At 56.2% G+C, this 25,933-nt stretch overlaps 1 protein-coding gene across 2 annotated transcripts; it reads right to left on the bottom strand.

The window, feature by feature from the left end:
• Positions 1–1,686: 1,686 nt before the first annotated feature.
• Positions 1,687–24,916, bottom strand: Ptprh (protein tyrosine phosphatase receptor type H). 2 transcript variants are annotated; one of them, XM_071604266.1, is made up of 19 exons: positions 24,793–24,916; positions 20,977–21,010; positions 20,489–20,755; positions 19,556–19,822; positions 18,623–18,889; positions 17,054–17,320; positions 14,991–15,257; positions 14,365–14,631; positions 12,662–12,928; positions 10,662–10,740; positions 10,501–10,548; positions 6,970–7,060; positions 6,219–6,309; positions 5,867–5,943; positions 5,634–5,768; positions 4,952–5,074; positions 4,692–4,849; positions 2,659–2,794; positions 1,687–2,578 (listed from the first exon to the last, which is right to left on the bottom strand). In XM_071604266.1, the coding sequence occupies exons 1-19, from the start codon at positions 24,841–24,843 to the stop codon at positions 2,429–2,431; spliced, it is 3,042 nt and encodes a 1,013-aa protein (XP_071460367.1). In that variant the 5' UTR covers positions 24,844–24,916; the 3' UTR covers positions 1,687–2,428. The 2 variants fall into 2 exon arrangements, with proteins under 2 accessions (XP_071460367.1, XP_071460368.1); XM_071604267.1 differs by lacking the exons at positions 1,687–2,578; positions 2,659–2,794; positions 4,692–4,849 and having other exon boundaries at positions 4,981–5,074; positions 5,862–5,943.
• Positions 24,917–25,933: the final 1,017 nt, after the last annotated feature.

Genomic DNA, 25,933 nt, shown 5'->3' with positions numbered 1-25,933 from the left:
GAGTTGTAGTCTCAGCCCTCCCGCGACCGCGGGCAGGCTTGCGGGGCCTGGTTCCATCCCAAAGGGACGCCCCTCCCTCGAAGGCACCCGCCCCCAGGTTTCTAGCCCTTCCTGGCCCCGACCCTTGGCCCGAACTGGCTGTGGGCGAGGCGGGCGTGGGAACCCGCGGACTGTGTTGCCCAGAGCAACTGCGCGGCTTCACTCGGATGGGGTGGGAGCAAAGCTGGTTGCCTGGCAACAGCCTGTTGCCAGGACAACGGGCGGGGCTGACGCACGGAAGCAGAGTCCGGGCGGGGCGTGCTGGCTCCGGGCCTAGCTGAAGCCTGAGACCCCGCAACTGAGATTCCCTGGCCGCGGAGAGTGGCTAGGGGCGGCCCGGCCTCCGCGCGCACAGCGGCTCCTCCATGCGCATGTGGCCCTCTCCGCTCTTGCTGGGGTGGGGGCTGCCCAGTATTTCTGAAGGACCCCACATCCTTCTCTGGCCTGTCGGTCTCTCCCGTGCATCCCACAATGCCTTCACACCTGTTCTCCCAACCCGCTTCTCTCTGGCCCCAGCAGGCGTTCCCCATTGTGTCTGCCTTCCATTTGCCTGAGCTCCAGTCTCCCCAGCCCCTGCCTGTGATCCGGCCTCTGTCCCCAGGGGTTCCTCCCCTCCCCCTCTGCCTGGCCCCTATCCCGCCCTCTGGCATCTTGTCTCCACACCTGTGTCGCCTCTCAATTGATTCAGGCTCCAACCTCCTGCTCCCTTCTGTTGGTCCTTCCCAGTGTCCCTCCATCCACCGCCCACCCCACCCCTCCCACACATGCCGTCCCTTAAGCGATGGCACTGAGGATGGGGGCTCAGGCAAGGGTCCCAGCAGCTCCTACCTGCCGAGCGGCGGGACTGGACCCTCCTGCACACACTGAGACGCAGGCGGGCCAGGACCCCGCCCAGCTCGTGGGCGGCCGGCGCTGTCCCGGGTGCTGATCGCGGGGCTGGGCAGGGCGGGGGCGCGGTTGAGAGGAGCCCCGCGGTGCCCGCGCGTGCGCGCCTATGTGTATGTCTACATGTCTTTGTGTGTGTGTGTGTGTGTCTGTGTGTGTCTGTGTCTGCGTGTGAGAGAGAGAGACAGAGAGAGAAGGAGGGACAGAAAGAGGGAGAGAGAGGAAGCAGCGCGTGGTCAGGCCGGTAAGAGAGAACGACCCGCCCCTCGGCCCGCCCCACCCGGGAACCACGATGGCGCCCACTGATGTGGATCCCGGAGCCCTACAAGTTTCTATCTTCTGGTCCAGCCGTTTGACATCCACACTGATCCCCGACTCCACAATACACACACAAAACACCTGGCACAACCAAAAGATCTGAGTCCAGGACATACTGACCCAGGACCCAAGAGAACCTCCTCTGGAGACCCACCTCGTGGAGTCCCCAGACCACACAGTCAGGGCATCAAAGCCGCCAGCATATGGGCTCCCAGAGCTTTCCTCCCTCTAAAGCAAACCCCAAGCCCTGAGCTCAAAACAACGGCTCACAGGCTGACCTTGGACACAGGTCCAGATCCACAGCCCTCTCTGAGACTGGACCAGCAAAACTAAGGATCCCAAGAGTTTCCTCCCACGGACAGTTTGCTTAGGACCTTAGATCAGGAGCCCACTCCGCACTCCCACCCTAAAATTATCTCTGGACCCAGAAATCCACGGAGCAGCTCTGGGGAGAACATTGTTTAATAAGGCCTGGGATAGAAGGGAGTGTGTGCAGAGCCTGGGGTGCCCAGACGCCCAGACAGAGGGAGCCCTGTGGCCTCTGGTCACAAAGACCCAGCTGGCTTCTGAGGTAAACGAAGGGCAGGATCCTGCCTGCCCTTGCTCCTCAGGTCACCAGAAGTCCACACTTAGAATCCAGGTTCCAGCCTGGTTCCTTGAAAGCCTGCACTCATGGCCACAGCCTCCTCCTCCCTTAAAGAACTAGGAAATCTAAACCTGGCTGGAGACACACACCTGTATCCCCGCCACCCGGAGGATGAGGCAAGAGGATGGCAAGTTCAGACCAGCCTGGGCAATATAGTTAGACCCTGTCTTAAAATAAAATAAAAAGTGCTGGGATGTAGCTCAGTGGTAAAGCACTTAGCATGCCTAAGGCCTTGGGTTCCATCCCTAGTACCCCAAAAAAAAAAAAAAAAAAGCAACGAAACACTAGGAAATCCTCTACCACCTCTCTCCTCCTGCAAGGGCCAGGAATCCAGGTCCTGGCTCCCACCGGATCTGTGAGTTGAAGACCCATAACCCCTCTCCTCTTTGAAACAGGACTGTGGCTTCCCAGGGCACTCCTCCAGCAGGGCCTGGGAGTCCCGGGTCACAGCCCGCTGTCTCCCCAGGGTCCAGGAATCTGGCTGCAGTGGGGATTCAGATCTGAGTCTTGCTGAGCTGCAGGACCAGCTGCCTGTGTGACTTAAACCTCCAGCTCCTGGGCCTGGATGGCAGCCACATTCTCATAGATGAGACTTGCCACGTTCTCGTAGGTGGCCTCCGGCTGGGCTGGGGCCGCGGCCGACTGCTGGAGGAACCGCAGGATGCATTGGTGCAGGAATACGTACTGGGCCTGGGGAGAAGGCATGGAGCATGAGGGGTGCCTCCCCAGGCCCCACATCCCCGCCCCACCCCGCCCCACACCCCCATCACCTCGGTCTGCACCATCAATGGCCGGCTCTCTCTCATCTTCCTCACGAAGCTGAAGGGCCCCAAGAGACCCTCGCACTCCAACTGCCGAAGCAGGACATCAAGAGCGATGAGGGTGCCTGTGCGACCCACGCCAGCACTAGGCAGGGACAAGGCCAGGAGGGGAGGGAAGTCAGGTGTGGAGGCTGAGTCCAGGGAGCTGCTGCTGGAGCAGCCAGGATCGCAGTGCTCAGGTGGGGCTGCTTACTGGGTACACAGTGACAGTGACTGCCGGGCTCTTTCCTCTGCCGGGCCCTGTTCTCAGTGCTGCACACCCTCCCGTCCTTCCCAAGCCTAAGGAGCATGGCTGTTTTACAGATGGAGACTGGGGAGAGGACCCCATATCTCTCAGGCCATGTAACTTATGGATGACAAGCTGGGGTCCAGGCCCAGGAAGATGAACTCCCGATCTAATCATTTCTAAACTTCTTTAAACGCAAAACCAACCGTTTTAATGTGACCAATCCAGTGGCATTCGTACACATACAGCTGTTCAACTGCCACCTCTTTCCAGTCACAAAACTTACTCCATCCCCAGCAGAGACCCCACGCCCCATTCCAAGACCCTCCTCCTCCAGCCCCTGAAAACCACTGGCCTGCTTTCTATCTCTGTGGATTTTATCTGTTCTGGGCTGTTTGTGTTAATAGAGTCAGACAAGGTGTCTTTTTTCTGACTTTCACTGAATGCGGGGATTCCGGAGTTCATCCATGCTGTCACATGTTAGTGCTTCATTGCTTTTTGTGGCTCCAGTTAATCCTCTTAACTAACCAGCTATGCAGCTGCACTTGGAGGGAAGGGACCATGTGAAACTGGGGACATCTCCTGGGGGCACCACCTGGCGACAGGGTCTGTCTCTGGACACAGTGCAGAGAGTGGTTAGGGCCCCCCCAGGGGCCAGGCAGAAAGGAATCCCAGCCTGGCCTTGAAGACAATAAGTCAGACTTTAAACGGGAGGAAGGCCCCTTGTGAGGTTGTGCTGAGGACCAGCATGACTGGCTGTGTCTCATGTCAACTGTCATCGGAAGGACACCCCAATTCAGAGACTGTCATGGTGGAGCCATCCCCTTTCCTCATCCCCTAAGTGTTCATGCAGATGGATCTCCTCTGTGCAGGCTTCAGCACACTCCCCAGGAACACAGGGAACAGGGAGGCGCAGCAGGGGAGCCCAGGGTATGTCACATGTTCCTCAAAAGCGTGCAGCTCCCTGCTCCCCTGCCGTCCACACCTGCTCTTCCTTCAGGCTTTCTTTCCCATCCTCATCTTCAGTGTCTTCCTCTCCCCCTCCCCTCCCCTCCCCCTCTCCCTCCCCTCCCTCTCCCTCCCCCTCCCTCCCCTCCCTCCCCTCCCTCTCCCTCTCCCTCTCCCTCTCCCTCCCTCTCCCTCTCCCTCCCCCTCTCCCTCCCCCTCCTTCTCCCTCTCCCTCTCCCTCTCCCTCTCCCTCCCCTCTCTCTCCCTCTCCCTCTCCCTCTCCCTCCCTTTCCCTCCCCCTCTCCCTCTCCCTCCCCCTCTCCCTCCCCCTCCTTCTCCCTCTCCCTCTCCCCCTCCCTCCCCTCCCCCTCCCTCCCCTCCCTCTCCCTCCCCCTCCCTCCCCTCCCTCTCCCTCTCCCTCTCCCTCTCCCTCTCCCTCTCCCTCCCTCTCCCTCCCCCTCTCCCTCTCCCTCCCCCTCTCCCTCTCCCTCTCCCTCTCCCTCTCCCTCTCCCTCCCCCTCTCCCTCCCCCTCCTCCCTCTCCCTCTCCCTCTCCCTCTCTTCTCCTTCTCCCTCTCCCTCTCTCCTCTTCCTTGCCTTCCTCCATCCTGTTTTCATTGCTGGAGAGCAAACTGAACTATACCCCCAGATTTCATCATCATCTAAATCTGCTTTATAACCCTCATCACTCTGCATTCACCTCCTCCTTCTCTTCCACCTCTCTACAAGTCCCCAGGGACCTATCTAACACCCTTCCCTGAGTCCCAATGGGGGCTCTCTCCAAGAGAGGGTGCCAGGGTGATGTGTACCTGCAGTGCACAATGGGGGGGCCTCCCTCCGAGGTCTGGTCCAGCCACTGCCGGAGCACCTTCCAGAAAGCCAGCAAGGGGTCTGGTTGGGGGACACCGTGGTCCGGCCATGCCAGGTAGTGGAACTGACGCACAGAGAGGGTCTTCCGCTCCTCCATCTGGAAGGAGGAAGGGTTGGTGGGAGAGCGTGCCGTGCCTGCAGGGCGCCCTGCAGTCTGACTTCATGAAGAGCTCTGCGCACACAGGCTGGAGGGACTCACATGCAGGAGCTGCAGATCCCTGACCGTCCAGTTCTCCATCACCTCCTCACCCACCAGAGCCACCTGCAGGTCCCCATGAGTACAGGGTTGAGCATCCAGAGGCCAGTAATGCTCGCACTTCACCTGGTGGAGGACAGGACAGTCAGTGGGAAAGCCTCTGCATGTGGCTCTTCTGCTCAAGGTGGGACCCATAGGCAGCCAGGTACAGAGGCATGCCAGCCAGGAGTCCCTCCAGCCCAAGGTCAGAGGGGTCAGCTCCACTCCCTGCTGAGGTTTGAACCTGTCCCCCAAACAGTTGAAAACCTCGTCCCCAAATTCACACGGTAATGGCATTTGGAGGTGGAGCCTTGGGAGGTGATTAGGGCTGGAGGGGGTCTTGAGGGTGGGGCCTAGCTAGCCTGCTGCTCTGTGATGCCCTCCACCACGCTAGGACCAGCAAGAATGTGCTCTCCAGATGCCTGCTCCGTGTTCCTCAGCCTCCAGCCTCCAGACTTTATAAATTACCCAGTCTATGGTACTCAGTTATAGCAACAGAAAAAGGACTAAGACCCTTCCACAAGTCATCTGGTGGACAGCCGAGAGGGCGGGGAGGAGGGTCCACACTGGGGTCATAGTGGAGGAAGCAGAGAGGTGTGTGTCAGGATCTACACTGAGTAAATGTCTAGGACAGAGGCCCTCTTACCCGGCCAGACTCCATGCAGTTGGTCAACATAACCAGGGTGCGGCTCCGTTGTTCCCACACCATGCGCCAGAAGTCACCCACAGTTTGGGGCAGAGGGCCCTGGGCTGCAATGAACTCCCTGGGGCTCCAGAGTCCCTGGTTGAGGAGAACATGCATATCAAGGGTCATCTGATGATTCAGCTTTTACCGGTGAGCCTCCCTGAGCATCCTTCCGGCCCCAGCCCCCACCTTACAGGCATGAAGCTGGCATTGATGTAGTCAGAGCCCGGTTCTTCATGGAGGAGTTCCAGGGGCACCCGGGACCAGTCATCTAGGAGAAGAAATCAGCATTAGCAAAAATACACACAGACCCAGAGAGGCAGAGGGAAGCCTGAGACCCAGGGACTGAAGACACACCCAGATGCAGACCGACACTGGGAGCTATGTAGGGATTGAGAGGGGCAGAGGGACCCCAGCTGGCAGAGTGGGCTAGGAGCCCACCAAGGGGAGGAGCTTTGTCTTTCATAAGGATAGAGAAGGGGACCAGGAATGGAGTGTGGACAACATCAGGGCTAGGGATGAAGATAGCAGAAATGAAAAACTCACAGGGCAGCACATTTCTGTAGCGGTTCTTGGCCTTGTTCTCAGGAGCTAAAGCCACCATCTGAGACTGGCCATGACCTTCCAGGGCCAGTTGCTGGGGACAGAGGAAAAGGGGGTGCATGGTGTTACACTATCCCTACCTCCCCAAGAACCCCAGGGCTCCCCATCCCTCTTCAGCATCACCTCCTGTTTTTCCGTTACACCCTGGGATTCTGTGTCACCCACAAAAATAGAAGAGATGTGCTACCCACCCTGTGGGGCAGTTGAGAGGATGTGGGGAGAAGTTAGGGACAGGCATTAGGGGAAAGACAGAGCACCCCAGTGGGAGTGGGGGAATTGCCGTAAGGTTGACCTGGAGCTCATCATTGTTTAAGATGTCAACGTGTTGAGCCAGGCGCAGGGGCGCACACCTGTAATCCTAGTGACTCAGGAGGCTGAGGCAGGAGGATGGTGAGTTCAAAGCCAGCCTTAGCAAAAGCAAGGCACTAAACAACTCAGTGAGACCCTGTCTCTAAATAAAATAGGGTTGGGGATGTGGCTTAGTAGCCGAGTGCCCCTGAGTTCAATCCCTGGTACCCCCCCCCCCCGCCGGCCAAAAAAAAAAGAAGTCAACATGTTGGAAAGATGACCACTCCTGATAGTATCTGCACAACTGAACAAGGTCTGTGTTGCTGCTCAAAACCCAAAGGGTGCGGGAAGGTCTGGATAGGGTGGAGGCACAGGGAACTGAGCGTGGCCCCTGTGCCCAGCCCACCTGGTACTCCTCTGCAAACCCACAGTTGCTGTCCTTCTCGTTTCTCCTAACATGATCAGCAAAGTCTTGAGCCAGGATATCCTCTGGAAATCTGTGTCGGGAAGGAAAGGAGAAATGTTTTTTAACCTCTTTTAATCTTGTGCTCTGGGAATTAAAGATAAAGTTTTGATCCAATAATGCCACTTCTGGGTGTAGACCCCCAAGGAAATGAGACCAGGGACTCAAAGAGATGTTTGTACACCCACGGCCACGGTGGCAGTAGGCACATTTGCCCAAAGGTGGAAGCAACGCAGATGCCCACTGGTGGATGAGTGGATCAACACGACACAGTTCCCCACACACAGGGAAACTCTCTTCACCGCAGGACAGAAGAATGCTGGCATGGGCTACAGTGCTGATGACCCTCACGACCGTGTGCAAGACAGAGTCTGCAGTGGACCACCCACAGGAGTCAAGCCCAAACTGGGCGCCAGGGACTAGGAGGCCGGTGGGGAGTTACTGTTCAGTGGGTCAGAGTTTCAGTTTTGTAAGATGAAAAGAGCTGCCAGGTGGGCGCCTTGGCGCACACCTGTAATCCCAGCAGCTTGGGAGGCTGAGACAGGAGGATCGCAAGTTCAAAGCCAGCCTCTGGTCACTAAGCAACTCAGTGAGACCCTGTTTCTAGATAAAATACAAAATAGGGCTGGGGACGTGGCTCAGTGGTGGAATGCCCCTGAGTTCAACCCCCAATACAAAGAAAAAAAAAAAGATGAAGAGAGCTGCAGAGCTGGACAGCAGCCTACAACCACAGCCACCGAGTGCTGCTGCACTACAGGCACAAAACTGGGGAAAGCGGTAAACTGCTTGCCACGGTTGAAATTTTAATAAATATTCTTAAAGGAGCCGGTGTTTCTCCTGTCTTTCAGGACTACTCCCCTATTCCCTTTTCCGGGGTTCTTTTCCTATGTCTCAGAGCCTGCAGCCATGGCTTCCCCTGCTCTGTGTCTGCTACCATCCCTTCTTTCTCTTTGGCTTGTAGACCTGTTTGCCCCTGTGAGTGTGAAGCTCCTCGACTTTCTGAGATTCCAGTGGTTTCTGTCTGCTCCCACGGAGCACAGTTTTTATTGGTGCATTGTGATCATGCACAATAGGGAACTGATCACGACATATTCATGCACACACACGAGCTCCCTCGACCAGCTTCATTCCCCAGTGCTCCCGCCCTGCCTATCCCTGGTCCCCTTCCTCTACTGTATGGCTCTCCACTGCTCTGCCTTCTATTTCCATGAGGTCATTTAGAAAATTTTTTTTTCTATCTTCCATATATTAGAAAAAACATTCCATTTAACACAATGGCATCCAGTTTTCTACATTTTCCTGCAAATGACACAATTTCATTTTTTTGTGGCCAAATATAACTCTGTGTATGTATAACTCTATGGTGTACGTACGACACATTCTCTTTATCCATTCATCTTTTGATGGACATCTAGGCTGGTTCCATAGTTTGGCTATTGTGAGTGTTGCTGCTGTAGACATGGGTGTGTACGTATCACTGTAGCAAGATGACTTCAGTTCTCCAAGATAAACACCAAGGAGTGGTATAGCTGAGTCATATGGTGGTTCCATGCCGAGTCTTTCTTTCTTTTTTCTTTTTTTTTTGGGGGGGGAGGTATCAAGGAATGAACCCAGTGCATAACCACTGAGCCATACCCCCAGCCTTTTTTTTTTTTTTTTTGTATTTTATTTAGAGACAGGAACTCACTTAGTTGCTTAGCGCCTTGCTAAGTTGCTGAGGCTGGCTTTGAACTTGAGATGCTCCTGCCTCAGCCTCCCAAGCTGCTGGGATTACAGCATGTGCCATAGCACCCAGCCATGCCTAGACTTTTGAGGAACCTCCATTCTGATTTCCATAGTCTTTATACTAATTTACAACCCCATCAAGAGTGTGAAAGTATTCCTTTTCCCCTACATTCTCACCTGCATTTATTATTATTTGTATCTTTGATTATTGCCATTTTAACTGGAGTGGAGTGAAATCTTAATGCCATTTTTATTTCCCTGATGCTGTAGGTGTTGAACATTTTTTGATGTATTTGTTGGACATTTGTATTTCTCATTTTAAATGTCTATTTAGTTCATTTGCTCATTTATTGGTTGGATTGTTTAGGGTTTTGTGTGTATATGTTAAATGCTTTGAGTTCTTTATGTTTTCTGGATGTCAACCCTCTGTTGGAAGAGCAGATGGCAAAGATTTTCTCTCATTCTGCGGGCCATCTTCACACTCTTGTTTCCTTTGCTGTGCCCAAGCTTGTAAGTTTGAGGCCACCTACTTATTAATTCTCGGAGTTGCTTCCTGGGCTCCAGGAGTCCTGTTGAGGAAGCTCCGTATTGGACTGTTAGCCCTAGGCTTTCTTCCAGCACTTGCAGACTGGTCTTATTCCCAGGTCTTTGACCCATTTTTTGGTTGACTTTTGTGCAGAGTGAGAGACAGTGATCTAATCTCATTCTTCTACGTATGGATATCCAGTTTGCCCAGCACCATTTACTAAAAGGAGTCTTTTCTCCAATGAATGTTTATGGCACATTTGTCAAGGATCAGAGGACTGTGTCTGTGGGGGTTTGTCTCTGTGTCTTCTAGTCTTTTCCATCCATCTATATGTCAACACCGGGCTGCTTCTGTTACTGCAGCTCTGTAGTATAATTTGAAATCAGGTATTGTGATGCCTCTAGCATCTTTTTTTTTTTTTTTTAATATTTTTAAATTGTAGTTGGAAACAATACCTTTATTTATTTATTTATTTTTTAGTTGTAGTTGGACACAATTCCTTTATTTTACTTATTTATTTTTATGTGGTGCTGAGGATTGAACCTGGGGTCTCACATGTGCTACGCGAGCGTCCTACCGCTGAGCCACAACCCCAGCCCCCCTGCCCCGCCCCCCAGCATCTTTTTTACTCAAAATTTCTTTGGCTATCCTGGGTCTTTTAATTCTTGTATATGAATCTTAGGACTTCTTTTTTCTAGTTCTGTGAAGACTATCAGTGGTAATTTGATGGGGATTGGCAGATTCTATAGATCATTTTTGGTAATATGATCATTTTTAAATACTCTATTTATCCGTAAACCTGATAGGTCTTTGTACCTCTGGTGTCCCCTCTGTTTCCTTCCTTGGTGTTCTGTCACGTTGTTGTCTTGGTGTTGTCCCCTCTGTGGCTTCATCTGTCTTCACACATGCATCCTAATCTATATTCTCTCACTCAATGTCTCCCGTGCTAGAGGGCAAACTGCACAGGAGGAACCGTTCCTAGAAGAGTGTCCAACACGCTTCCCATACTTGGTGGTATTTGAGGAACGCAGGATGTCCTGGACCTGACCCAGAAAGTAATTAGGAAGTGCCTGGGCCCCGTTGCAGAGGGTACTAGTCCTCTCTGAGGCTGCTCTGGGTGGATTCGCTGGTCCCGCCCTCTGATCTGACCAGTTACCAGCAAGCACCCCTTGATATGAACTGACAGCGATCCTTTTAGATGGTCCCCCAAGCCCTCTACTCACCCGAACACCAGATCCCTGGGCACTGCCTTCTCCTGGTGCTTCTTATTCCTGGGGAAAGAATGTTGGGATGTAAGGCTCAGCACTAGGCTGGGACCAGGGATCCTCACCCTTCCTTGCCTTGTCCCCACCCCCTAGGTGGTCAGTCCTGCACTGAGTCTCACCTCTTCTTCAGGAAAAAGATCAGCAGGCCCACCAGGATGAGAAACAGGAGGACACCCACAATGGCTCCAGCAATGACCCCTGGGGGAGGAGGCAAGGGGAGCCTTCAGAGCCCAAGTCTCGTCTGTTGACCTACCTCTGGCCGCACCCAGCTGTGCTCAGAGGCCTAGGGTGGAGAAGCTCAGGCAGAGGAGGGAAAGGGCCACCTCCTTCAAAGCTGCCTTGATCCGACCTCCCTTCTCATGTCCTTAGGTCCCCATCCAAAGACACCCTGTTCTGAGCAGAGCTGGTAGCCAAACAGGGACCCCCTTGCTGTCCCAACCAGTGGCTCTCACAGGGCAAGGTTGCCCCTTAGGGACTCTGTACACTGTTTGGAGACATCTTTGGGTGTCACAGCCTGGTAGTGGGGGTGCTTCTGGCATCTGATGGGTGGAGGTGGACAGCCTGCCATGACAACAGAGGCCAAAGCCAAGGCTGAGGGGACTCCCCGACACACACTTCCCCCCAGCCCGAGGCTTGGACTTCCAGAGGTCCTGTTTGCTGAGGGAAGGGCTCCCCGCAGGGGACCATCGAGGTCTGGTGGGGCCTAAGGCCTTGGCTGGTTCCAGGCTCTGATGGGCACAGCTACCCGACATCTATCCTTAAATGCCTGGCCTCAGGGGGACACAAGCCCCCGCCCATCTTCATCACCATGGAGACCCCAGCTGCAGCTGCTCAATAGTCCTGGGCAGGCTGCTGCACAGGCTCCAGCAGGACACACAGCCTCCACGGGCACTGTTTCCCTATGCACTTGGACCTACCACACCGCAGCAGAGCATCTGTCCTCTGAGGGACCCTTGCTGCTACGAGGAGGACAGTGCTGAGCAACGGAATCTGGCAAAGCCCAGTCTGGAGTGGCATCCATGTATCATCATGTCACTCTCTCTCCAGACTGGAGGCCCACTGTTAGAAGACACCCTGACTCTAGGAAGGGATGAACAGGGCAAAGCGAGGTCTACAGCCACAGTTATGACACGTGATCAGACTTTTCAAAGTCTAAGCTGCAAACGTCTTCAAGTACCATTGCTAAATGTAAAATGGTGCAGTCACTTTGGGTAAAAATGTGAAAGTTAAATATAGAGTACAACACCAGGGTGGCAGCACACGCCTGTAATCATAGCAACTTGGGAGGCTGAGGCAGGAGGGTGGCAAGTTTGAGACCAGCCTTGGTGACTTAGCAAGACCCTGTCTCCAAATAAAAAATAAAAAGGGCTAAGGATGTGGCTCGGTGTTAAGTGTTCACCAAGTTTTATCCCCAGTACCACAAAGAACAAAATAAAACAAAAAACACAGTTGCCATATGACCCACCAATTCCACTCCTGGGCATATACCCAACAAAAATAAAAACATGTCCACACAAAAACCTGTACACAAATGTCATAGCAATACTGATCACAGAGGCCAAAAGGCATAAATGGCACAAAGGATCCATCAGCTGATGAATGAATAAAACAACATGGTATATACATCCACGAGTATTATTCTGCAATAAAAAGATAGTACTGATGCATGCTCATGCACAAATGACCCTCAAACACATTACGCTCAGTGGAGGTCCCAAGGATCACGTAATGGATGATTTTGTTTTTATAAAACATCCAGGGAAGCAAATCTATAGAGATAGGAAACATATTGGAGATGGAGATCTATGGAGATAGAAGTGAGAGGCTGTCTAGGGCTCAGTGGTTGAGAACGGGGATCTAGGAGGTGATGGCTAAGGGGACAGAGCGTCCTCCTCAGGGCATGGCAGTGTTCGGGGATGAATGCATGATGTTTGCACGATGTTACCAATGCACTGAAAGCCACTGAATTGCCTCATACTGGGAGAACTGTGTGTTCTGTGAATAATATCTCAATAAAGCTCTTTTAGAGAAATCAGGAAGCAAAAGACAAACAGACAAACCAAAGAGCCCTGTGTGTACCCTCACAGCAGGGCCCGGAAGCCACCCCACTCCCACTCACCTGCGCTCTCGGTGCTGCAGGTCTTGGGGACAGACGATGCCCTCATTCCATTTGAGATAGTTGTGACGGTGGCCGGGTAGGACTGAGCCGGCCCAAGACCGAGCACAGACACGTCCTTGCCACATGAAGATCCATCCTGGGAGCCACGCTGCCCGCCCACCTCCCATTCAAAGGCCTCATAGCCCCCGGAGGGGCAGGACCAGGTCAGGATGACCCCATACCCCCTAGAGGTGCTGACGCAGGAGGTGATGGTGACAGGGTCTGGGGCTGGTGAAGGGAAGGAGAGGAGTCAGTGGGGGCCACCCGCCATGCCTTCCAAGCCACCCCACCAGTCATACCTGTCCCCAGAACTAGCCACAGGCTCGAATGCCTCATCTCCCCTCAGTTTCTATTCTCCCCAAATGGACGTGAGTCCCCTCAAACTGAACCCCAAACCCTGGACTTGGTGTCACTGCAGCCTTAGAAAGACATGACACCAGGGCCTAAAGGACCTATAGGCCACGCTCCTCTCCTGGCCCTTGCCCTCTCCACAGTGAGGGTGGGCAGGGCAAGTCACCTGTGTGCCCAGAGGCTGTGTGTGGAGCTGGTATATTCTCCCTCTCCTACGCACTGAAGTTGAACAGAATATCAGGCTTGAGGGCTGCCCCCTCATACCAAGTCTCATTTGTCCTGCCCATTGATTTGGTCTAGTCTCGGGCGGGATCCTGCTCCCTCGGGGGATGCTCCTCCCTAGCCCACTGCACCCAGTATGTGTAGAGCCCAGAATGAGGGTCTGCGGGGGCCTGCCACCTCAGGGTCTCTGAGTTGCTGGTCTGACTTGCATTCTTCAGATGTAGGACCTCACTGGAAGCTGAGAAGTGAGGTCGGAGCCTCAAGTGGGTGTATCCTCAAAGAACCTTCTCCCTGAATCCCTGAATCTGCTTGCCTCCTGCTCACAGCCAAGCTGAGCTGCCCTGGTTATCCGTGGCTCTAGAGACCACAGAAAAGAACTCAGAAACTTGTGGCCTGGTGAGGACCCGCATCATCTGAGCTCTTGCTGTCCCCTGGTTACACCCCTGGGTCTTCTCCATCCTTTTTTCTTCTCCCCAAAGGAAAACACGTCCCTTAAAACTACAACTCCCATGAGCCCTTGGATTCTATCATGGTAGTTTATGAAGTCTTGACCCCACGGCATGATGGGATTTGAGGTCCACTCACCTCAGCCCACAAAATCTAAACCTCTCACTCCTGGACATACCAGGTTGCTAGTGGGAGCTTCCAACTTTAGTTTTGTTAGCCCGAAGGGCCAACCCAGGGTTTAATGCTCCCAGATTCCATCCATCAACAATGAACCCAGTCTCTGGAGTCAGTAATTTTGATTCTTCTGACTTGAGAGTCTCCATGTGCAAGCTGAGAGCCCTTTGTTCATCAAATTCACCGGAACCATCTGCTGGCTATAGTCCAGCTGATGACTCTTGGTTCCCAGGAGGTGGTACTGGCTCCCCCCATCCAAAAGAGCTTATTTCCCAAAGGCAGGAAAGACAGGCTCCATGGCTTCAAAATCCCTGGTTGCTGGACTCCTAGAATGGCCCTATAAGTCCAAGCTGCCGTGAGACTGCATAGCTGTTGGGCTCTCTTTACCTCCTAGAAGCTTTCAAAGTCCCCCCATGATTTCCCAGCCCCCATCGCAGTCAGGCTGGGACCAGAACTGGACCCTGTCTCACCAGTGGCCTCCATGAGGGTACTGGCATAACCTCTGACTTCATTCCTCTCAGCCCAGACGGTGACGTGGTACAGGCTCCCAGCTTCCAGCGCGGTCAGTGTGATTCTGGTATCAGAGGTGTTGCGGGACGCAGCAGTACTGCCCGTCTTGACCCACGAGACGCAGTAGGTGTACGGGGGATGAGTGGGGCCCACAGGAGCTGTCCAGCTCAAGGTGATGGAGTTGTTGGTCTGATCCTGTTTTCCGAGACTTGCCACAGCATTAGGGACTGGTGGGAGGAGCAGAGAGTCAGGACTTCCACAGTCTTAGTCCTGGGGGGCGCAGAGCCCACTCACACCCAAGCCTGTGCAGCTCAGCTGGTCAAGGGACGCTTCTTAGCCATGGAGCCTGCAGTGGCCTGGGCTCCTGCAGCCCGGCAACCAGTGGCAGGGGACAGCTATACAAGCGCTCCTCTTCTTTAGGACAGAGCCATTCCCCAGGTGTGGCCACATCTCTCCCATAGTCCTGGCTCCGTGGGGCCAAGGAGACCAGGGATCAAAGAGCTGGAGCCCAGGCCCAGAGGAGGATCCGTCTTTGTCAGTTCCCCATCGCTCACCAGAACAGGGAGTGGGCGGTGGGGGTCCTCACCTGTGGCCATCCTGAGATTCTGCCTGGAGCTGGGTACTCCATTCTTTTCTGCCCACACGGAGAACTGGTACAAGGTTCCAGGTTCCAGTGCCTCAGCCGTGACACTGGTGCTTGTCGTGTGTCGGGTCTCATTCTTGTCACTATCTCCAGTGCACTGCACCCAATATGTATAGTCCTGGAGCTCGGGGCCACTGGGGGCCTCCCAGCTCAGGGTGATGGAGCTGTTGGTCTGACCCTCCAAAGACAGGCTTCGAATTGGGTTAGGGGCTAAAAAATTAGGAAGAGTCCAAACTGAGTAGGGGTGTAGAGTACAGAGTGGCCGTCAGTGGCACTCTTGACCCCCAAAGTGCCCAGTTCTGCATTAATTGCTTGTCCTGGTAGATAAGGGGGTGTGGTCTCTACCAGAGCTTCTAGAACTTTCGAGTACATACACCACTGAGGGATGGCTACAATGCAATTTCTGAATCAGATCTAGCAGGAGACAGATTCTGCATTTCCAGCCAACTCTGTGGATACTGAACTGCCAACACATGGGCCACCATCTAAGTAGTACTGTGACCAGAACAGCTGTGCTCCCCTGAAATTCCTATGTTGAAACCTAATCCTCCACATGACACTCACAAGAGGTGGGGCCTCCAGGAGGTGAATAGTTCCTAAGTCTGGGCCCTCATGTGGAGAATCAGTGCCCCTACAGAGGCACAGGGGGTGTTTCCTAGTGTCCATCAAGGTAGGCACACTGGTGGAAGATGAAGGGATTCCTGGGAGCCCTTCACCAGGGCTGAATCTGTAGAGAATCAGATGTGACTGCGTTACTATTACTGTCCTTGATGGAGTCTGCCTGCAAACAGGATATTCTGTCAAGGTATAGATAGGTAACAGCGGACCTGCTTGAAAACGAGGTGTCTGCTGTCCTTGGGAGGACTTGCCTGCAAACGGGATGTTCTGCCAAGTGGGCTAGGAGGGCGCTGAGAAAAATTTTATTATCTGTTCTTAACAAAGAGCAGAGCTCAACATACTCCGGGCCGAGAATAGATTAGCCATGAGAAGGGGTCACTTCTGATTAGAGAGTAAAACTTCTGTATGCTATGTTTAATTAGCTGAAAGGCCTGATTCATTGATGTTGGAAGGCTGCCTTCTTTGTTCACAAGACTATAAAAAGATTGCTTGTACACAATAAAGGACTTTTTTTCTGCTGCTGCTTTGCTTGCTCTGCTTCTTCTTTCTTTTCCCATGCTGACCTGCAAGTGAATTACTGCAACATGAATCTGTAACTTTATGCAACTTAATTACGTGTAGGTAGCCACGACAGCCAGGAGCTACGCTATTGGACAATGTAGATCTACAGAGTGGGAGCTGTCCACATCAAGCTGCTGTCCCTGATCATCTGAATGTCCATCCTCCATGTGTGACACAATTGGGAGGAATGGAGTGATCCAGCTGGCAGTATGTAAGCCCCACAGAGCTCAGGTGGCAGGCCTTGGCCCCTCACATCCTTGTGGGTGCAGGAAGATACACACCCTGGTGTTTGGGACGGCCTTCAGGAGCCTTAGACCTTGACCAACTCCTATTGGAAGCAGAAGGCGCTATGGACAATCTTTTTTCATCACCTGAGACCGGAACACCCCTGGATGTGATGCTCACTAGTATCTGGCTCACGAGGGCCCCAATGCAGTGTGTTCCCGGCAGCCCCCATAGTCTCCTGTCACTCCAAGACCATCACACACCACCTCTCTCAGCAAAGGGAAGGACAGTGATGCACTCCCGCTGGCAGTAATTAGTCTCTGGGGAGCTACTAACCCGCTTCTTCTCCACCCGCAACCCAAATGCATACACAGACCCAGAGTCTCTTGTGTTTTGGATCTTGTTTCTGCCACTGGCTCGAGGCTGGTCTTGAACTTGCCATCCTCCTGCCTCAGCCTCCTAAACCCCTGGGATCACAACCACGTGCACCACACACTGCCTGTGTGGCCTGGTCATTCTACTGGCTCCCCTCCTCTTGCCAGTTCCCAACCATCCTTCCACCTCCCTGTAACAAAGAAATGATTAAAGCACCTTCCTCTCACCTGTGGCAGTATTGAGGGTCACCTGGGAGCCAGACGCTCCGTCCTTCTCGGCCCACACTGAGAGTGTGTACCAGGACGCGGCTTCAAGTCCGTGCACTGTGACGCTGGTGTCTGTCGTGTTTTGAGTCTCGTTTCTGCCACCATCTCCAGTGCACTGGACCCAGTAGGTGAGGCTCTGGGAGTCCGGGCCCTGGGGGACCTCCCAGTGCAGGGTGAGGGAGCTGTTGCTTCGAGCGTCCACTCTCAGGTTTCTCACTGGGTTGGGGGCTGAGGGATTAACAAGAAGGATCCAACGTGAGCAGAGGAGCAGCACAAGGGACGGGGACCCAGGGACACTGGGCCCTTAGCATTCCTAGCTCTCCTTCCTTGCGGTCCCAGTGGACTGGGGCATGGTCTGGACCCGAGCTTCTCAGACGGAGCCTGCATGTACATCCCGGGAGCTCTTGAGGCAGATTCAGAAGGTCTGGCCTGGAGCTGAGGTCCTGCGTCTCCCATCAGCCCCAGGAGGTGCTAGAGCTGCCCACACATGACCTCACCTGAGTAGCAAGGACCCAGACCAGGGCTTTCCCAAGGGACGTCTGACGAAGGCTGTGCTTCCCCACTGCTCAGTATGGCAGGCACTGGCCCCATGAGGACAGGGCTGGGACTGGAGTCTTTCAACAGGACTCCTGAGTCCATGTTTATTGTTGTTTTTGTTTGGTTGGGGGTACTGGGGATGGAACTCAGGGCACTCCACCACTGAGCCCCACCCCCAGCCCTCCTTTTCATTTTATGTACAGACAGGGTCTTGCTGAGTTGCTTAGAGCCTCGCTAAGTTGCTGAGGCTGACTTTGAACTGGAGATCCTCCTGCCTCAGCCTCCCAAGTCACTGGGATTACAGGAGAGCAGCATGGCACCCAGCTCCTCTTGACTACATGAAACGTGGACCTGACTCTATAATTTTAGTGGACTTACAGTTCAAAAGCCAGACGTAGCCAGGCATGGTGGCAGGGCCTGTCATCAGCACTTAGATGGCTGAGTCAGGAGGATCACTTGAGACAAGGAGTTCACGGCCAGCTTGGCCAACATGAAGAGACTCCGCTCAAAAACTAGAAATAAGAAGCCTCCTGTGGTGGTGCCTACCATATCAGATAGCAAGGCCTAGACAAGGACGCTGTCCATCAGGGGATGGTTGCTGGGTCTGAGCTTCCAGGACGTGGCCCAGTGGGAGACTGGGGAAGAGTCAGGGGACCAGAGTGTCCCCACAGCACAGCTCTGATCTCCTGCCCTGGCTCCTTCCGAGCCGTGGTTGCTACGACGCCCTGGCATTATGGTCTGGAAGGCCTGCTCACCCCCTACTCAGAGGCAGGAGAGCCCATGCACACCTTCCCTGTCTCCTGAAGAAAGGTGACCCTGGATGCGGCCAGTCTCTCCTGCAGGTCACCGAGGGTCCAGTCCGATGCATCCCAAGTCTGGACAAGCGTCCAGTGTGGAGGACGAGGAGCTGACCCCGCTTGGAGCTTCTCCATGCCCTCTGCCACCCATCTTCATGGAGATGACAGGATAGGACTGGGACTTGGTGCCTCTCACCTGTGGTTGCGTTGAGGACCTCCCTGGAGCCAGACGCTCCGTCCTTCTCGGCCCACACTGAGAGTGTGTACCGGGACGCGGCTTCAAGTCCGTGCACTGTGACGCTGGTGTCTGTCGTGTTTTGGGTCTCGTTTCTGCCACCATCTCCAGTGCACTGGACCCAGTAGGTGAGGCTCTGGGTGTCCGGGCCCTGGGGGACCTCCCAGTGCAGGGTGAGGGAGCTGTTGCTTCGAGCGTCCACTCTCAGGTTTCTCACTGGGTTGGGGGCTGGAAATAGGAAGAGAAATCAGTTGTGGCTTCTGGTCCTCAGAATTTCCAGCTCTTCTATAACCCTTGGACCCAGCAGGTGAGAGGGGTGGCTCGGACCCGCATTGTCCCACATGATAGCACAAGCCCCACGTGGCTATCCTATGTGATGTGCCTTGTCCCGGTGGAGATGTACCATGAGAGTGACATAAAGAATGAAACACTGGTGTGAAATTAAGGACAACCTCGTGGGTCCTTCTTATACCGATCACAGGTGGAGATGATACTGTTGGGGATCTGCTGAGCCCCATGAAACAGCTCCTGGTGACTCATCTCACCAGCCTCTTTTTCTTTATTGTGATATGGCTGACAGAAAATGGAAGTCAATATGTGTCTTTTTGCGGAGGTGAGGGGACTGGGGATTGAACCTAGGGTGCTTAACCACTGAAACACATTCCCAGCCCTCTTTATTGTTTATTTTAGACGGGGTCTCACTAAGTTGCCGAGGCTGGTCTCAAACTTGCCATCCTCCTGCCTCAGCCTCCTAAACCCCTGGGATCACAACCACGTGCACCACACACTGCCTGTGTGGCCTGGTCATTCTACTGGCTCCCCTCCTCTTGCCAGTTCCCAACCATCCTTCCACCTCCCTGTAACAAAGAAATGATTAAAGCACCTTCCTCTCACCTGTGGCAGTATTGAGGGTCACCTGGGAGCCAGGCACTCCGTCCTTCTCGGCCCACACTGAGAGTGTGTACCGGGACGCTGCGTCAAGTCCGTGCACTGTGACGCTGGTGTCTGTCGTGTTTTGGGTCTCGTTTCTGCCACCATCTCCAGTGCACTGGACCCAGTAGGTGAGGCTCTGGGTGTCCGGGCCCTGGGGGACCTCCCAGTGCAGGGTGAGGGAGCTGTTGCTTCGAGCGTCCACTCTCAGGTTTCTCACTGGGTTGGGGGCTGGAAATAGGAAGAGAAATCAGTTGTGGCTTCTGGTCCTCAGAATTTCCAGCTCTTCTATAACCCTTGGACCCAGCAGGTGAGAGGGGTGGCTTGGACCCGCATTGTCCCACATGATAGCACAAGCCCCACGTGGCTATCCTATGTGATGTGCCTTGTCCCAGTGGAGATGTACCATGAGAGTGACATAAAGAATGAAACACTGGTGTGAAATTAAAGACAACCTCGTGGGTCCTTCTTATACAGATCACAGGTAGAGATGATACTGTTGGGGATCTGCTGAGCCCCATGAAACAGCTCCTGGTGACTCATCTCACCAGCCTCTTTTTCTTTATTGTGATATGGCTGACAGAAAATGGAAGTCAATATGTGTCTTTTTGCGGAGGTGAGGGGACTGGGGATTGAACCTAGGGTGCTTAACCACTGAAACACATTCCCAGCCCTCTTTATTGTTTATTTTAGACGGGGTCTCACTAAGTTGCCGAGGCTGGTCTCAAACTTGCCATCCTCCTGCCTCAGCCTCCTAAACCCCTGGGATCACAACCACGTGCACCACACACTGCCTGTGTGGCCTGGTCATTCTACTGGCTCCCCTCCTCTTGCCAGTTCCCAACCATCCTTCCACCTCCCTGTAACAAAGAAATGATTAAAGCACCTTCCTCTCACCTGTGGCAGTATTGAGGGTCACCTGGGAGCCAGGCACTCCGTCCTTCTCAGCCCACACTGAGAGTGTGTACCGGGACGCGGCATCAAGTCCGTGCACTGTGACGCTGGTGTCTGTCGTGTTTTGGGTCTCATTTCTGCCACCATCTCCAGTGCACTGGACCCAGTAGGTGAGGCTCTGGGTGTCCGGGCCCTGGGGGACCTCCCAGTGCAGGGTGAGGGAGCTGTTGCTTTGAGCGTCCACTCTCAGGTTTCTCACTGGGTTGGGGCCTGAGGAGGGAGAAGAGAACCACATAGACCAAGGAGCAGAGGACTGCCATCCCTCCCACTCCCCAAGGTCTGCTCCAAGCTCAGAAACAACCCCGTTCATCAGGCCTTGCCACGGACCACCAGGACCTCCATGAAGACTCTAGGAGGGTCATGGGAGTTGAAGTCCTGGTTGGTTTTTTGTTTTGTTTTTGTGGACAGTGAATTCGGATGGGCTCACTCACCGGCTGCCCTGGACCCTGTCCAACTGCACAGAATCTGTGGAAAGCCCAGGGAAAACACCATTAGACACAGCCCCACTTCCCCGTTGGAGCAACCCACCCCGCCCCCATGAGTCACCAAGCCCGAGGAGAGGAGCAAAGGTCACCCTAGCATTCAAGTGCTCTGGGCAGGGAGAGCATGCCAGGGTGGGGCTCCAGGGCGCAGGAGCTAAGGTTGGCTCCCCGCTGAGGACAAGACATAAACTTAATGGTTTCACTTTCAGAAAAATATAACCTTGTAATACTGGGAACAGGGAAGCAATCAACAAATACAGAAGAGGTGGGAAAACAGGGAAATTGAAGCCCAGTGCAGTGGCGCAGGCCTGTGATCCCAGTGGCTCAGGAGGCTGAGGCAGGAGAATTGCAAGTTCAAAGCCAGCCTCAGCAAAAGTGAAGCCCCAAGTGAAGACCCTGTCTCTAAAAAAGCAATACAAAATAGAGCTGGGGACAGGGCTCAGTGGCTAAGAGCCCCTGAGTTCAATCCCTGGTACTAAAAAAATTTTAAAAAGAGGAAACTGAAGTCTATAGCTCACACACCACACCAGGGAGGGGGCTGGGCCTGGACCCTGGGTCTGAGGGAGGAGGCTGGGCCTGGACCCTGGGTCTGAGGGAGGAGGCTGGAAATGGACCCCTGGGTCTGAGGGAGGAGGCTGGGCCTGGACCCTGGGTCTGGGGGAGGAGGCTGGAAATGGACCCCTGGGTCTGAGGGAGGAGGCTGGTCCTGGACCCTGGGTCTGAGGGAGGAGGCTGGGCCTGGACCCCTGGGTCTGAGGGAGGAGGCTGGGCCTGGACCCCTGGGTCTGAGGGAGGAGGCTGGGCCTGGACCCTGGGTCTGAGAGAGGAGGCTGGGCCTGGACCCTGGGTCTGAGAGAGGAGGCTGGGCCTGGACCCTGGGTCTGAGGGAGGAGGCTGGGCCTGGACCCTGGGTCTGAGGGAGGAGGCTGGTCCTGGACCCTGGGTCTGAGGGAGGAGGCTGGTCCTGGACCCTGGGTCTGAGGGAGGGGGCTGGGCCTGGACCCTGGGTCTGAGGGAGGGGGCTGGGCCTGGACCCTGGGTCTGAGGGAGGAGGCTGGTCCTGGACCCTGGGTCTGAGGGAGGGGGCTGGGCCTGGACCCTGGGTCTGAGGGAGGGGGCTGGGCCTGGACCCTGGGTCTGAGGGAGGAGGCTGGGCCTGGACCCTGGGTCTGAGGGAGGGGGCTGGGCCTGGACCCTGGGTCTGAGGGAGGAGGCTGGGCCTGGACCCTGGGTCTGAGGGAGGGGGCTGGGCCTGGACCCTGGGTCTGAGGGAGGGGGCTGGGCCTGGACCCTGGGTCTGAGGGAGGAGGCTGGTCCTGGACCCTGGGTCTGAGGGAGGGGGCTGGGCCTGGACCCTGGGTCTGAGGGAGGGGGCTGGGCCTGGACCCTGGGTCTGAGGGAGGAGGCTGGTCCTGGACCCTGGGTCTGAGGGAGGGGGCTGGGCCTGGACCCTGGGTCTGAGGGAGGAGGCTGGGCCTGGACCCTGGGTCTGAGGGAGGAGGCTGGGCCTGGACCCCTGGGTCTGAGGGAGGAGGCTGGGCCTGGACCCTGGGTCTGAGGGAGGAGGCTGGGCCTGGACCCTGGGTCTGAGGGAGGAGGCTGGTCCTGGACCCTGGGTCTGAGGGAGGGGGCTGGGCCTGGACCCTGGGTCTGAGGGAGGGGGCTGGGCCTGGACCCTGGGTCTGAGGGAGGGGGCTGGGCCTGGACCCTGGGTCTGAGGGAGGGGGCTGGGCCTGGACCCTGGGTCTGAGGGAGGAGGCTGGTCCTGGACCCTGGGTCTGAGGGAGGGGGCTGGGCCTGGACCCTGGGTCTGAGGGAGGAGGCTGGGCCTGGACCCTGGGTCTGAGGGAGGGGGCTGGGCCTGGACCCTGGGTCTGAGGGAGGGGGCTGGGCCTGGACCCTGGGTCTGAGGGAGGGGGCTGGTCCTGGACCCTGGGTCTGAGGGAGGGGGCTGGGCCTGGACCCTGGGTCTGAGGGAGGGGGCTGGGCCTGGACCCTGGGTCTGAGGGAGGGGGCTGGGCCTGGACCCTGGGTCTGAGGGAGGGGGCTGGTCCTGGACCCTGGGTCTGAGGGAGGGGGCTGGGCCTGGACCCTGGGTCTGAGGGAGGGGGCTGGGCCTGGACCCTGGGTCTGAGGGAGGAGGCTGGGCCTGGACCCAGGTCCTGGACCCTGGGTCTGAGAGAGGAGGCTGGGCCTGGACCCCTGGGTCTGAGGGAGGAGGCTGGGCCTGGACCCTGGGTCTGAGAGAGGAGGCTGGGCCTGGACCCTGGGTCTGAGAGAGGAGGCTGGGCCTGGACCCTGGGTCTGAGGGAGGAGGCTGGTCCTGGACCCTGGGTCTGAGGGAGGGGGCTGGGCCTGGACCCTGGGTCTGAGGGAGGGGGCTGGGCCTGGACCCTGGGTCTGAGGGAGGAGGCTGGGCCTGGACCCAGGGCCTGGACCCTGGGTCTGAGAGAGGAGGCTGGGCCTGGACCCCTGGGTCTGAGGGAGGAGGCTGGGCCTGGACCCTGGGTCTGAGAGAGGAGGCTGGGCCTGGACCCCTGGGTCTGAGGGAGGAGGCTGGGCCTGGACCCTGGGTCTGAGAGAGGAGGCTGGGCCTGGACCCCTGGGTCTGAGGGAGGAGGCTGGGCCTGGACCCTGGGTCTGAGAGAGGAGGCTGGGCCTGGACCCCTGGGTCTGAGGGAGGAGGCTGGGCCTGGACCCTGGGTCTGAGAGAGGAGGCTGGGCCTGGACCCTGGGTCTGAGGGAGGAGGCTGGTCCTGGACCCTGGGTCTGAGGGAGGAGGCTGGGCCTGGACCCTGGGTCTGAGGGAGGGGGCTGGGCCTGGACCCTGGGTCTGAGGGAGGAGGCTGGGCCTGGACCCAGGGCCTGGACCCTGGGTCTGAGAGAGGAGGCTGGGCCTGGACCCCTGGGTCTGAGGGAGGAGGCTGGGCCTGGACCCTGGGTCTGAGAGAGGAGGCTGGGCCTGGACCCTGGGTCTGAGAGAGGAGGCTGGGCCTGGACCCTGGGTCTGAGGGAGGAGGCTGGTCCTGGACCCTGGGTCTGAGGGAGGGGGCTGGGCCTGGACCCTGGGTCTGAGGGAGGGGGCTGGGCCTGGACCCTGGGTCTGAGGGAGGAGGCTGGGCCTGGACCCAGGGCCTGGACCCTGGGTCTGAGAGAGGAGGCTGGGCCTGGACCCCTGGGTCTGAGGGAGGAGGCTGGGCCTGGACCCTGGGTCTGAGAGAGGAGGCTGGGCCTGGACCCCTGGGTCTGAGGGAGGAGGCTGGGCCTGGACCCTGGGTCTGAGAGAGGAGGCTGGGCCTGGACCCCTGGGTCTGAGGGAGGAGGCTGGGCCTGGACCCTGGGTCTGAGAGAGGAGGCTGGGCCTGGACCCCTGGGTCTGAGGGAGGAGGCTGGGCCTGGACCCTGGGTCTGAGAGAGGAGGCTGGGCCTGGACCCTGGGTCTGAGAGAGGAGGCTGGGCCTGGACCCTGGGTCTGAGAGAGGAGGCTGGGCCTGGACCCTGGGTCTGAGGGAGGGGTCTGGGTCTGAGTCAGCAATGATCTTGGAGCTCTGTGTGCACTGCAGCAACTGGGAGTCAGCCTCTGGGCTCCCTGTGTGCCCTGCACCCTAGGTGTGAGACTCGCCCGTCTCCCCCAACCTTAATCTGCCTTCCTTCTCCAGGAGACCAGTCCCTCCTCCTCAGGTCCCAGGCCCAGGACCCAGCTCCCTCACACCAGTCTCCCCTTCCTTGTGACCCAAGCTCTTTCCTGAGAAGGGGAGGACTTACCAGTAGCACCAAGCTCCCCCGGACCCTGAGGGCCCCGCCAGTGCTGGCCATGTGTCCAGACACTGGAGGAACACAGGAGTCCCTGACCTGGTTCTTCCACCTGCTGGACTTTCAACTCAAGAGTTCCCCCTTTCCCAGTCCAGTGGTGAGGCCAGAGGCGAGGGCAGGAAGGGGAGGAGGAGGAAGTAGAGGCTTCTAGCCTGTGAACTGGGCTCGCCCTGCACTGGCCTCACCTCTGCTCCTTACCCTGTGGCAGGCTCCTGCTCCGTCTCTCCGGATCCCCTCAGGATCCTGGGCCCCAGCCCCATCTGCTCGGTCCCTGCACTCAGGCGAAGGAACACCTGGAGGGGGCACTGCTCCAGCTGTTGTAAGAAGGCAGTGTGCAGATTCTGTGGTCAGAGCAGGACAGTCCAGGAGACTGACGGACTCCCTCTCCTCCCAGGGAATGGCAGCAAGTGGAGGCCAGCCCAGGAAGAGCTTGTGTCCCCGGGCCCTTTCGCGTCTCCTGCCCCACAAAGCCTTGCGCTCTGACAGAGGAACCAGGAGGTCTCACCTCCCGCCTTTGCACATGCCTCCTCCCCCAGGGGCGTCTTCCCACTCTGTGGGGACATCTCATTCCATCTCTCCCTTGGGATCAGTTCAGAAACCACATGCTCTGGGTCACCCTGGGCTGCATCTGTGCCTACACCATGATTCGCTTTTGCATTATCCATTTTCCACGGTCCACCTGTGACCTCAAGCAAACGACCAGCTCATGGTAACTCAGATGCCTCTAAAACCACGGGCACAGCCCTTTGTAAACACACGGTGAGGAGCGAGTGAGACGAGCGTGGAAGTGTACACTAGTTAGCACCGTGCCTGCTCCCTGAAGCTCCCGGCGACTCAGCCACACTCACTTTGGGTTCCATGCCCAGAAGCGGCCTTTGGGTGTCTCCTGGACTTGCTGCTGGCCTGCCCCACGGGTGCCTGCACTGCACACAGTTGCAGGGGACAAGGGTGAGCACTGGAGCCGCCACCTGTGTTTGCATTCTTGCCGGTCACCTGTGCAACCTGGAGTGATTCATTCCATCTCCCTGTCTGTTTCCTCATTTATAAATTGAATTTTGAATACTAGTTTCCTCAGATACAAAGCAGCTACCCA

The sequence above is a fragment of the Marmota flaviventris genome, chromosome 18, assembly GCF_047511675.1.
Source record: "Marmota flaviventris isolate mMarFla1 chromosome 18, mMarFla1.hap1, whole genome shotgun sequence".
In the NCBI taxonomy this organism is placed as follows: Eukaryota; Metazoa; Chordata; class Mammalia; order Rodentia; family Sciuridae; genus Marmota; species Marmota flaviventris.
Note: the sequence above shows the minus strand (reverse complement) of the source record. Positions and strands in the feature narration are given on the sequence as shown.

Coding starts and splice junctions, on each gene's coding strand:
- Ptprh (XM_071604266.1), bottom strand. CDS start 24,843: ATGGCCAGCACTGGCGGGGCCCTCAGGGTCCGGGGGAGCTTGGTGCTA. Junction 21,011..24,792: donor GGGGGAGCTTGGTGCTACTG/GTAAGTCCTCCC, acceptor GGCTTTCCACAG/ATTCTGTGCAGTTGGACAGG. Junction 17,321..18,622: donor GGTCCTCAACGCAACCACAG/GTGAGAGGCACC, acceptor TTAATCCCTCAG/CCCCCAACCCAGTGAGAAAC.